The sequence below is a fragment of the Neophocaena asiaeorientalis genome, unplaced genomic scaffold (genome assembly GCF_003031525.2).
Source record: "Neophocaena asiaeorientalis asiaeorientalis breed wild unplaced genomic scaffold, Neophocaena_asiaeorientalis_V1.1 scaffold116, whole genome shotgun sequence".
NCBI classification, from domain to species: Eukaryota; Metazoa; Chordata; class Mammalia; order Artiodactyla; family Phocoenidae; genus Neophocaena; species Neophocaena asiaeorientalis.
In genome coordinates this window covers 5,147,377-5,160,619 of record NW_020174561.1, presented here as the reverse complement: position 1 = coordinate 5,160,619, position 13,243 = coordinate 5,147,377, and the positions used below count along the sequence as shown (strand labels likewise).

At 43.0% G+C, this 13,243-nt stretch overlaps 1 protein-coding gene across 5 annotated transcripts in view; it reads right to left on the bottom strand.

The window, feature by feature from the left end:
• TSPAN12 (tetraspanin 12) overlaps nt 1-12,617 on the bottom strand; it is a 66,288-nt gene extending 53,671 nt beyond the window's left edge. Inside the window, exons 1-3 of one of the 5 annotated variants that reach the window (XM_024757848.1) lie at nt 12,195-12,617; nt 11,786-11,954; nt 10,685-10,820 (exon numbers count right to left, since the gene is read on the bottom strand). In XM_024757848.1, coding sequence (XP_024613616.1) covers nt 10,685-10,750 — 66 coding nt within the window. In that variant the 5' untranslated portion in view covers nt 10,751-10,820; nt 11,786-11,954; nt 12,195-12,617. Of the gene's footprint in view, nt 1-1,387; nt 1,407-9,712; nt 9,784-10,684; nt 10,821-10,984; nt 11,082-11,785; nt 12,081-12,194 lie in introns of those variants that run through there. The other 4 variants (XM_024757849.1, XM_024757850.1, XM_024757851.1 and 1 more) reach the window with 4 other exon arrangements.
• Nucleotides 12,618-13,243: the final 626 nt, after the last annotated feature.

Sequence of the window (13,243 nt, the reverse complement as noted above, 5' to 3'; positions counted from 1 at the left end):
CTTCCACCCGCCCTTGTGAGAAGTCCTTCTTCAGGGCCCACAGTTTTCATTTTCAAATACAAACCAACCAATCCGGAGCCCACACTCCCAACCACCCCTTTATTGAGCTCTCTCATTCCAGGCCACCCTACACATGCCCGAATCACCGCAAGGTCCAGATGCCAGACAACTAGGGACAGAGGCTGCTGAAATTATTCAAACTAGGCAAAACCTACTTATCCTGCCTTGCCAGTTCCTCCTTGAAGAAGCCCCAATGAAAGCACTTGCTCAGTTTCCCTCTCTCCCTGCCTCGCTATGGACCCCACCATGAGGAGACCTGTACTCTATCTCTTAGGCTCTGTGAGTGTAACGGACTATCTTTTCAATGGCAGCTGTCTCCTGATCTGTCGATCTTACCAAACCTCAATAATCACAGTACCTATTACAACACACAGGGCTAGCAGGGGACCATGGACTGCTTGATTAAATCTGAGGCTAAGTGGTCTCCCTCTACTTGGCTATATGTGGGCCTTCAAATACCTTATATGTTTCAGGGGAACGGGAAAGTCTACTAATGTGCTATTTTATTTAATTACCTTAATTCTTTTGCAGTTATAAATAATTCTCCCCTCTTTATCATTCTTCGAAATAATAACCGATCTTGATTTCTCCATCCTTTAATTTCTCACAGGCTGTTTAGCCAATTTTCAATATCATAGCTCTAAGACAGCTATCAATAAATTATCAGATTCTTCATTTTGCATGATATAGTATCAGTGGTTGTCATTATATACACAGTACTTCCATTCATAACAAAAATGTCATTTTTTAAAACGGCATATTCCAAAACATTTCTAGTACTGTAAAACAGTTAAGAGCATGGGTTCTGAAAACCCATGGGTTTCTGAAAAGAAAGTTATTCTTTCTTTCAAAAAATATGTATTGATCAGCTGCTCTTTGTCAGGTACTGTGCAATGTGCTAGAGATATATACTGATCGGCAATAACAGGCACCAGCTCGATTCTATGATGAAATTTACTAAGTGAAGAGATCACGTGTTAGTCAAGTGTTAGTCAACTCATCAGAGACAAAAATGTGTAACTGCAAAGTGTAATAAGTACTAGGAAGGAATAATACAAGTTGCTGTAAGAACTTCTTTTGGGGGACTTCCCTGGTGGTCCAGTGGCTAAGACTCCATGCTCCCAATGCAGGGGGCCCAGGTTCTATCCCTGGTCAGGGAACTAGATCCCTTATGATGCAACTAAAAGATCCCGCACGCCACAACGAAGATCCCACACATGCCATGAAGACCCCGCGTGCTGCAACTAAGACCCAGCTCAGCCAAATAAATAAATCAATTTAAAAATAATAATAAATATTAAAATAAAATCCTTTTGGGGTGACTGACCTATTCCATGGGGTCAAGGGGACTTCTGCAGACAGCTAAGATCTGAAAGATAATTATCAAGTTCATTAGGGAAAGGGAGGTTGAAAATAACATTCCAGTCAGAAAGAACAGCAAAGGCCCCGGGGTGGAAGGCAGCATGATATGTGCAAGGAAGGGAAACCGGCAGGGAGCAAGAATGGAAAGCCAGGCAGAGGTCAGAGCACACGGTCTTAGAGGTCATCGTGAGGCATATGGTCTTGACCACAATGACCATAAGAAGCGATTGTATCAAAAAGCCTTGGTTTGGGCTTCCCTGGTGGCGCAGTGGTTGGGAGTCCGCCTGCCGATGCGGGGGACGCGGGTTCGTGCCCCGGTCCGGGAGGATCCCACATGCCGCGGAGCGACTGGGCCCGTGGGCCATGGCCGCTGAGCCTGCGCGTCCGGAGCCTGTGCTCCGCAGCGGGAGAGGCCGCAGCAGTGGGAGGCCCGCGTACCGCAAAAAAAAAAAGGCTTGGTTTGAATTTGAATTCCAGCTCTGCTCCTTTTCATCTATATGACTTCGGGTATGTCATTTAATCTTTCCTAAGCTTCAGTTTCCTCCTATATAAAATGTTATAATAGCAAGTCCAACTTCATAGAGCATTCACAGGATGAAAAAAGTGTAGGATTCTTACACATATTCCCTGTTACTACCTTATACATATTACCTATTCCTTTTGACCTCAGGCCTTTCTCTTAACCTTTCTCAGTTTAGGAGACAACTCTTAAATCAGTTCATAGATGTAATCTTCGGATATTTGAAGGTCTAACAAATGGACGGGAAAGGCCGCTCTGGATAGAACTGTCTATTGGACTTCCATAGCCATTCTTATTTTTGACATCTCTAAAACTGAACTCATTTTCATTCTTCTCGAAACCTGTGTGTCCCTCCCACTGTTTTTCCTGTCTCGGTAAATGGTATAATCAATGCTTCAGTCACATCCACTGGCACCTTGGCAAGCAGCCTGAACCTCTCCCTCTTCCTCAGTCCTACATCTAATTGCTTTCAAGTCCAACGGATTGTTCCTGCAACACACCTGATAAATTCCTCCCCCTTTCCTGCCATTCTGGCTAGTTCAAGCCCTCAGTCTCTTGCCAGGCAATTATAATCACCTTATAATAGAACTCTCCAGCTCACAGATTCCACCTCAAATTCACCCTTCAGTTAGCTTTATAAAACACAGATCGAGCGATTCTGCTTATAAAGCTCTAATAGCTGCCCCTTGGGGCCCCTCCCCATCTCTCACTTCCACTTCCCCCAACTCTCTCTTAGAGAATAAGTTTAAACTCTACAGCAGGACACACAGGCCCTCTTCAGTCACCTTTTGACCTATCTCTTCAACTTATTTCCTGCCAACTCCTTCCCACACACATTCTGTCCTTGGATGACAAAAGTCCTGCTTGTGCTTCTCTGATATGCACCACACAGACCTCCCAAACCTATGGCTTTGCCCATGCAGTTCCCTCTGCCTGGAATGCAATCCTGCCCCAGCCTTTCCATATCATGAGCAGAGCAACCTTATCCTTAAAGACCAGCTCAAACATCAGCTAGAATGTAAAGTTTTCCTCCCAGCTCCCTCCTTACCCAGAGTCAACACTCTTGTCTAGACTTCACAGAGCAGTTATCTACCATCTCCTATTTTTACCCACCCATCTCATTCCACTAGAGGACACAGACCACTGCCTCTAGCCCCATCTCACAGTAGAGTACCAGGCCCAGTAGTAAGACCTGATACATATTAGATGAATGAATGAGAAAATAATTAAAGAAAGATGATTTCAACTTGCCAGATAAGCTAACTATTGGAGAACTTTAGCAAAATTAGGAGATGCTTTAAGTAGAACCGAGCTTTCTATCACTGGAAGTTTTCCAGTGGAGAGATGCTTGCTGAATTACATGATGAAAAATTTATATATCAGGTCAGAAGCTGGCTTAAGTGTTCTCAAAAGTCGTTTAAACTACAAATGTTGCATTCTACTTAGCCCCGCTGTTTTTTTCACTGTAGTCACCGAAGCATTGTAGCTGTGCAGAGAACATCAGTAGAAATAAATAATATCAACACAAAGCTTTATCTCACAGTAAAACAAGCAATTCTGAAAATACACTGCTTTTCATTATGACCTTATTTCCAGCCGCATTAAATGGCTGAGAACAGTTCAATTCTCAAAGAGCGATTTTACTTACTGTTGAGAAAATAATAACAGTAACAACAGATACAGTGCATGCTATAGCAAGGAACTAAGCTAAAATGAGACAAGGTCACTTCAATAACTAATCCTAATGCTATTAAATCTAGAAGGACAAATTATGCAACCAACTCAGGACTCCTTACAAATAATGGAATTTTCTACTAACTTTCCAAATTAAAATAAAATCATTCTTCAACTGTCATTCATGATGATTAAATTATTAGGACACTGTAGTTATCACATGTAACTAGGTTTATAGCTCCTTACATCTTCTCCAATATTGCAAAATATTATCTGTAGTTCAAGGAAATATTTAGAAAATAACACAATGATTACTTTAGAGAAATATATTTAATATACTACTTGGCAGGACCTCTGCCACCTTCTGTCTTGCAAAAAACGTTCAGAAAGTGCTAGCTCTCAACAAATATTTATAAAAATGAAATTTGCTGTGTTGCAGATATATTCTGGTTTTGCTTGAATTTAATCATGTAAAAAAAAATAACAAGAATCAAGTTGTTTCCTATATCAGAATTTATTATGAAATGTATACCTATAGTTTCCAGGAAGTAAGGTTGCGGTCAAAAAATAGACATTTACATCCTTCAACTGTCTGGCGTATATAATATATAGTCTTATATAAGGTGACAGTAACACAAAGCATTTCTGCTCAAGGCTGACAGATGTCTAAAGCCAGCCACCTAAACCTTTCTTTCTATGTCAAATCTGTTAGCAAAGAGCAGAATGTGGAAGAGAGACCGGGAACTTAGTTACATTTCTGTCTCTACAGAGAACTTGGACGAGTAATTCAAACTTTTAGAAACTCTTTTCGCTCATGATGAAAATGGAAAAATTGAACTAGACGCTTTTAAAATTCCCTTTTTTTCTTAAAAACAAAAGGATTCCAATTATTATTTATTAAAATGTAAAGGTAAATCAATGTTTTTTGTTTTTGTTTTTGTTTTTTTGCGGTACGCGGGCCTCACTATCATGGCCTCTCCCGTTGCGGAGCAACAGGCTCCAGACGCGCAGGCTCAGCAGCCATGGCTCACGGGCCCAGCCACTCCGCGGCATGTGGGATCTTCCCGGACCGGGGCACGGACCCGTGTCCCCTGCATCGGCGGGCGGACTCTCAACCACTGCGCCACCAAGGAAGCCCGGTAAATCAAATTTTGATAATTTGGAGGCTAGCAGCCCAAGGCAAATACTTCCCAGGAACATGTCTGTCTCAGTTCCCAAGCCTGCTCCCATCCACCTTTTAATCAGTTCATGCCTCAACCAGCTTCCCTTCTGGGGGTCTGGGGGGGAGCCGGGAGCAGCAGAAAAAAAGCAAACAGATCAGACTATTTGCCTGAAAGCACGGGCACTGTAAATGATGGCTGAAACAAGTTCCGAAGATTCCTTGTGGGCATCATTTAAGCACGAACATCTACTAATTAAGGATGAATAAATCAATAGCACCTTGGAGCTGTGCTGACTAATAGTTTTTATAGATCATGTTGCCCTGCAGACAGGGTGACCATACATCCTGCTCTGACCAGGATGGTTCCACTTTAAGCCTCTGTTGTCCTGTCATCATTATTAATAGAGACAACCCCTTATAACTTCACTCTCAAAATTGTCCTGATTTCCACAATAAATGATCTGGTCACCCTATAGGCAATGCAGGCAAAAGAAGGGTGAAAGGCCTCATTCTACACCGTAGTTTCTGTGCAGCCCAATGGCCCAGCCTGTGACTGGTTCTGAGTGGGGAACGATGCCTGAGGGGCCTGTGAGTCCAGTTGGCAGCAGGGCTGGGCCCCAAGGAAGCCTCCACGCCCTTCTCCTTCTCGAAATGCTTCCTTAAGAAGCATGCAGTGGCCTGTCTTTGCTCAGCTGAGCCAACCGCATTAAGAAAAGTGTATTAGCTTTGCCCCTGAGACTAAAGCTTATTTAATGTTTATTTTTAAAAAGCACTAACATTTCTCGAAGGGCTCTACTTTATTCCTTAGGAAGAGTTAAAGTAAACTGGAATGCCTTTCATAGTACAAAATTGTGGGGGGGTGGAGAGCAACAATTTAAAAAGTAGTATTTTAACATGAGTATATAAATGCTGTGTGAATGCAAATACCCGCTTGCCAAGAATCTCTTTAGGGTCTACGGGGGTCAGACACCTAAGGTTCACTATAGAAAACCGGAGAAAAAGAAACAAAACATTGAGTCTTCTGTTTTCTTCATCTAGCTTGCATATGTCCCAAAAGTGTGAACCAGATTTCCTATCTGCTTTTTAGGCTTTCTTTTATAAGCTTCTTTTCATATTTTGTCGAGGGTAGTTCCTCTCTCTTGCTACTCTTTGGTAATGGTAAGTGAAAGACAATGGCTCTTATCTGCTGGTGAGAAAAAAGAGTTTAAAACTACAGGTGGGATATTATACTTTTAGAAAATAATAAACAAACGTGATGAATGTTAAGTGTTAACCAACTTCAAGAATTTCCAAAAAGAACCATATGTATCCATTTTTCCAACAGCAGAAAATTATCATCTAAGAATGGCAAACACTCACATCATAAAGCCACAGAAGTTGTCTTTAAAATGGAGGAAAGCTTTCATTTATGAAATACTATGGCATTTAAAAAGTAAAAGTGTGATACATTTGAAGTAAAAATAACCCATTTCCTTGCTCTATCGTGGCCAGAATGTGAATCATGGTCTCCAAAGAGCTCTCAGGGCAGTTTACTCACGTGCACTGTGTCTCATGTGCCAATTCCCTTTACAATTACAATTGCCTTTCCCATTACAAATCCACAAAACTCATGACAAACCTCGAAGGTCCAGTATCTGTCTGCCAGCCCCAGTAGAGCTGAACCGGGATCATGCTTCTTTACAAGTGAAAGAGCCACTTCAACAGATGGCAAATCAAGGTGACCGGATCCACAGCAATGAAGGAATGCAGTGCATCTGTGATCTTGAATATTCTGTGGATTGTTTCCTCTTAGACAGGTCTATACCACCCACTTAAAAAAATTAAATATGCAAGATACACGTTTTTACTGAAAAAAAAAATTCACTGTTTGATATTCAACTCCCAGAACAGAAAAACAAAATCGTATAGGTCCTCAGTGTTTTTCCAAATAAGATTTATTTTTCTTTCCCTAAAATCTTTGTTGGGTAGAGAAGGGGAGAGGATACCAGTATAGTAGAAATAGATAAGAAAAAGTCTATTTCAGATGCTAGGAGAAGAGTAAAAGGATACAGCTTTTGATCCTGCAATTAATGAGTGCAGGTATCTCAATCCCACAAAACTAGAGGCCAGTACAGTCGCCCTCTCCACACTCAGGATGAGCTCAGGTTCACGCCACACTAGTTTGTTCTCCTTCTAATTCCAATGAGAACTAAAAGCAAGGACTAAAGCCTTGCTCCTCCAGATGGGGCACTCAGACCAGCAGCAACAGTGTCACAGAGGGGCTTTTGAGAAATGCAGACTCTCAGGTCCAGCCCCAGACATACTGAATCAGAATTTGCATTTTAACGAGATGCCCAGGTGATCTGTATGCACGTGGAGGTTTGAGAAGCACTGCTCTAGGGGACTTGGAATGAGCAGGTGGACAGCTAATCCCTTCCTACTGAAGATGTTTATTTCTCTGCTGCAAATAAATTCAGCACCGTTTCCAATAGTACAACTTCTGCCGCACTTAGAGAAAAAAAAAATTGGACTTTGAATCCTTGTTCTGCTACTTACTGGCAAGTTAATGAGCTTCACTGAGTAACTTCTCTTTACCACCACCCGCCATTTTCCAGGTGGAAAATGAGAATTAGATGAGAATTAGATGAAAGAGTAGTGTAAGGATGCCCAGGAATGTGTGAGGCACAAGTAAGGAAATATAGGATCTGCAAACACTGCTTTAACATTGAAAGAATAACACCAATGTCCCCAAAGTTAGCATATACATTTCATATAATTCCAAAAAACTCCTGATGGATATTTTAATTGTATAAAATATTCTCAAAGAAAAAGAAACCTTAATCAAGACAAGAAAGGCAGGTGCTTTAAAAGAACAGAAGAATAAAAAAAGATTATATAAAATTCTAGAGAAAAATTCTACCAAAAAACATATAAAACTTTGTTTATATAAAGTGATGCTCAAGCTCAGTGATAGTGGGGGAGGTAAAGAATAAAGTAACAGTGAAATAACACTTTAAACCTCTTAGATTAGTAAAAATTTAAAAGTTTCATAAGATGGCAGCAACATTATATGTATATGATGTACATATAATGAGGTATATTGGTGCTTCTATTTCTAGGGGATAGATTCCCAGGACAGGATTACTGGGTCAAAGGAATGGAGGAGCGGTAGCAATAGTAGCAGTATTAATCACAACAATAACCATTACTACTACAAGGATTCCTTTGACTCATCCATCCATCTCCTGGTAACCTACTCATTACAGTAAACTACTCATCCATCCATCTCCTGGTAATCTACTCATTACAGTAAACTACTCATCCATCCATCTCCTGGTAATCTACTCATTACAGTAAACTACTCATCACTCCATCTCCTGGTAACCTACTTATTACAGTAAACTATTAGTGAGCATCATTATTGTAGTAGTAGTAACGACTGCGGGTACTACAGCTACTACTGCTACCGCTACGACATAGATAGCGCTTATTAAGTGCCACTGTTCAAGCACTTCACATATATTGAGTCTAATACCCCAACAACTCTAAAAAACTCTAAAAAATAGGAACTACCATTCCTATTTTGCAGACTAGGAAACTGAGACACTTAAACGTGCCTGGCAAACATAGTAAGAACTACATAAATGTTCGCTATTTTGTTGTCATCATTACATATCCTCTAACATAGCAATCCCGCTCCTGCAACTCTAACCAAATGAGAAAAACAACCTAACAAAAAATGTCATGAATGTCTATATGAATGTACATGAATGGGTATACGTGGACAGGTATGAGTAAATACATCTTTGTATGAAATAAAGAAAAATAGGCCTTCCCTGGTGGCGCAGTGGTTGAGAGTCCACCTGCCGATGCAGGGGACACGGGTTCGTGCCCCGGTCCAGGAGGATCCCACATGCCGCGGAGCGGTTGGCCCTGTGAGCCATGGCCGCTGAGCCTGCGCGTCCGGAGCCTGTGCTCCGCAACGGGAGAGGCCACAACAGTGAGAGGCCCGCGTACAGCAAAATAAAAATAATAATAATAATAAAATAAAGAAAAATACAGAGGGATGATGAGTAGGCAGTAAACTCGGATTATTTTGTTGGTGGGGAGATGATATTTGGAGAAGAGGAGGGCTGGAGAAAGGGGGAAGCAATTTTAATAAATCAGAACACACAGAAAGTGAGAATGTTGAAGTACAGGATAACAACAAAGAAATAACATTTTACATTCTTTGGGGACACAAAGAGCCCTGGAGGAGTTTTAGGAATAGGCATTTTTACGCAAATGTCATTACTCAGAAGAGTAATATTTTTGTTAAGTGATTTGGGTTCCCCTCCACACACACACATAATACAAGTTATTGAGAAAATTTCCAAAACATTATTCTATGTTGCACAAAAAAAGTCCTAGTAATTCCAAGGTTCGAACACAGTAATCGTCCATGTAAAGGCACTGTCTAGGGGCAAGAAAGCTAAGTTCTGCTCCCGGCACTGTCACCATTGGGCCATCTGACCTTTGGCTTCCCATCACTAACCTACACTTAGTTTTCTCATTCCCAAAGTAAGGAAGTTCGACCAGATCATCTTAAATCCCCTTTTAGTTATAAAAATGTGACGATTCTGTAATTAAAAACAATAAAGTAGAAAAGTGAAAAACTAATAAACAGAAGTGACAATTATCACACATTTTAAAGGAACAAAGTTCAAAATCTTAATACCCTATAGCTAAGCAGGTAATTTAATGACCTTAATTAAATTAAGTTTGTACATTTAAATTAAATGTACATTTAATTTGTACATTTTTAGAATTAAAAACTGCAATAAGATCAGTTAGGTATTTTATATTTCCAAGTGGTGAATATAACAACTCAATTCTTTAAGTTTCATGTTGAGAAAAAAAGTTGCCAGTTTAGATATCTTTCAGATTACTTCCTGACGTAAGGCTTAATTTGTCACCTTAAAATGGAGCCATCCATAAGGAGTAGTTCAACCAAAATGTCATTCTCTAGAGACCACATGTCATAACCCTACAAAAAAAAAAGCTGGTAAATGCCAGCTAGTCAGCCAAATAAATAAATTACTCATTAAAAACTGTAACAGAACGTTTTGAATATAAATTATTAATAGAACACAAATGTGGGGGAAAAAAACTAACTGCTTAAGCAGGACAGCTTCCTGAAGCAACATTCAACGTTTAAATTTTTAGAGTTTCCTCAAAAGTTTTGTAAATAACAATGTGATTATTAATAACACTTAATGAAAATTTATGCCTGGGTGCAATGCATAAAAAGTCACTAACTCACAGGGCATAAAGATTTCCATGAGCTTGTTAAATTTTATGTATTTTATTTCCTTAAATGGTTATGGGATTTTCCAAAAGCATACACAAAATTCCTTAAAGCTTTGCCAACTTAGAAATAGTTACACAGAAACCACCTTTTCAGACTCTATGGAATCTCCCAGAAAAATCTATTTAGTCTTCTGATAGGATATCTGGGTATGAATTCCTACAAAAACATAGTAAGACTTCTGCCCCCACCAGATTTTATAGGATGACGTAAGGAAACAATTTATGGCTTGCACAGTTATCTGAAATTCCTGAAAACAAGCAGTTCCCTAAGTAGTGTGTCAAAATTTTCTTATCTACAAGCACAAGCACGTGCATTTATTTATATCCCCAGATTAACTTCAAGTCTAATCTTACTGCCACTAGTATCCAGCGGTGGATTTCTTTTTTCTAATTACAAATGGAACTTGAGCTAGATCAAAGGCATTTTAAGGTCAAAATTTACTTCTCTGAAAAATAGACGGTGTGATCCCATGTAATTAATTAATGCTTAGCCATGCCCTTTGGCGCATTATGTGGTGGCTATAGGAAACCGAGTCCAGCCGTCCCCACCTGTTGGTGCAGTGGACTGCTTGACTTACCCAAAAGAGCAGATTGAGCGCGTAGAGCAGGCAGCGCAAACACTTCACAGAATCTTCTCTGGCCATTGTGAGCCCAGGGAGGGAGAAGCCCCATCCTTTCACCACATCCTACCCCCACGGGTAAAACAGCAGCGATCTGCAGAGGGAGGGGGATAACAGGGGACTTCTCACCACCGCGCTCCTCACCCCCAGCCCATCCCTCCTCTGCCAGCCCTCAGCTGGGTGCAGGTCTGGTCCGAAGCCTAGTTCATTCGAGACATCGCTTCATCGAAAGTCATTTGTTAAAGTTATAATAGTAACCTAAACTCCCCAAAGTTCCAAACAGGCTTCAGATAACACCTGCTGGGAAGAGAAAAGATTGTCTCCCCGGATGAATGAAGGCGCGCAGTAAACTCGGGTTCTCAGGGGACACGCGGCGGTGTCCTCTGAATTCTGATGAGACGCTCTTTAAAACCTCCCTCAGTCCACGCCCCTCCTCGGGGAGAGATCTGCTCCGAACTGACCCGAAGGTTGGAAACCACACTCCCGCCCTCCCCCCCCGGAGATGTCACAGACGCCGCGGGCGACACCGAAGGTGAGAGTGTTCCTCTCACTGGGACAGTTCCTGGGCCCCCCACCTCCGCACTCCCTTCGCCATCCCGCAGCTCGGGTGTGAACGCGGGGCACTGGAGGGGGCGCAGCGCTGAGCTGGGATTCCGCCCGGAGACTAGGGTTTCTCCGGGAGAACACGAGAAATGATGTTTGGGCCCCGGAATGATGGATTAGCCGGGGGCGGCGGGCGGGGAGCGGGGAGGGGCGCACGGGAATTAGGGCCGGTGCAGCTGTGCAGACGCCGGGTTAGTCATTCACGTCCCCCTCCCCCGGCCCCGGCCCCGGCCGCGACCCGGCTCGCCCAGCCGCCCGAGGAGCACAAAGCCGAGCGCGGTCAGCCGCCCCGCCACCCGGGCGCGCGCCCCCGGCAGGGCGCGCGGGGAAGCGCCGGCGGCTGGGAGCCCCGAAGCCAGCACTCTAAGTAGTTTAGCACACAGCGCCGGGGGCAGCCGCCGCCGGCGGGCTGGCGGGACAGCGGGCAGGAAGGACGAGAGACGCGCGGCCACTCACCGTCGGCGCTGGGCTCCGCGCCCCGATCCCGCCTGGGGACAGTCGGGGACGCACTGCGGGGGCTCATCGGGGCAGCGACGCTCCTCCTGGAAAGCCGCAGGGCTGCATTGACTCAAACTGGAGAAGCTTCCTTCTCTTCCTCTCCCCCCGCCGCCGCCGTCGCCGCCTCCTGGGAAAAGAGGGAAAAAAAAAGTCCTGGGCAGCAGTTGCTGGAAAGTCTCTGCTAAGCCACCTCCCAGCGCCGCTGTCCCTCCCAAGTCCTCGCCAAGTCCGGACGAGGCAGCGGCGGCAGCCAGGGCCAGCTGCACGAACTCTCAGCGCATGCTCGGGCCGCCGGCTGCCCGGGTTGGATCCTAATGGGTGTTTCTGGTCCCCTCACGCGGCGTGAGTCCCCGAAGGGACGCCTCACCTCTACAAGGGCCAGAGGGAGAAAAAACCTAGGGACTTTGGAGAAGTCCGCGCAGCAAGCCCCTTAAAAATGGTGGTGTCGGAGGAGGGGAGGCTGGGTTATAACCATAGGGAACAGGCTTTTATTATATGAAAATATTTGTGTTTGAGAAGGGGGGTGAAGGAGTGGCCCAACCCGATTCCTGCAATGAGAAACTAGTTTTCACAACCTTTCTAGAACCACCTCCTGCGATTTGTCACTAACATGGTGCCCTGTGCTCCTTCTTATTGCTTTGTTGCCCTCCCTGATTTAAAAAAAAACAGTTCTTTCCCACTTCCATGGTGCACTAATAGCATTTACTTACACCCCAGGGTAGACATGTGGAGATCTGACGGCCAGAATAGGAAGAACATGTTTAACTCTTTCACAAGTAATGCAAAGTTTCAAAAATTTTCTCCCAATAGGATTGTTTGAGCTTTAACAGGGTAATTTATCTTGAATTGTGTATATGGTAATGGGTTTTGAGTTTTTTAAAAAAAAATTCAGGAAGTATTCATAGTAGGAGACTATACTTCTAAAAGTACCTTCCCTTTTGAAAGTAAGAAATTTCAGACATAAAATATGGTGGAATTTTGATGTTTTATGCCTTGTGATAGTCCAGATTTATGACTGCTTCTGTGTGCATTGTGTGGCAAATAAAACTTCACTAACAAATGTGAATTACTTGAAATATAAACATCTTTGAGAAAACCTAATAATAGGAGTCCTCCTTAAATTTCCTTGGGGGGTGGGGAATAAAATGGAGTCCTGTGTCCATCACAGCCTATCTAGAGTCAGTTGCTACAAGACCAGGGTGACGAAGAAACACACACTCTCATGTGGAGAGAAGTAAAATTAAGACCTAAAGAGAACTTGAGTGTCCTGGGTTATGGGAGGAAAAGTCTTGGCAAGCAAGTCACTAAGCTGTGTGTAAGGCAGCAAGCTCCAAAGAGCACGAAAGCCATCAACTCCAAATACCAAGAAAAATGTCCAGTCATCCATCAAATGACACTACCTCTGGCAACAGAGTA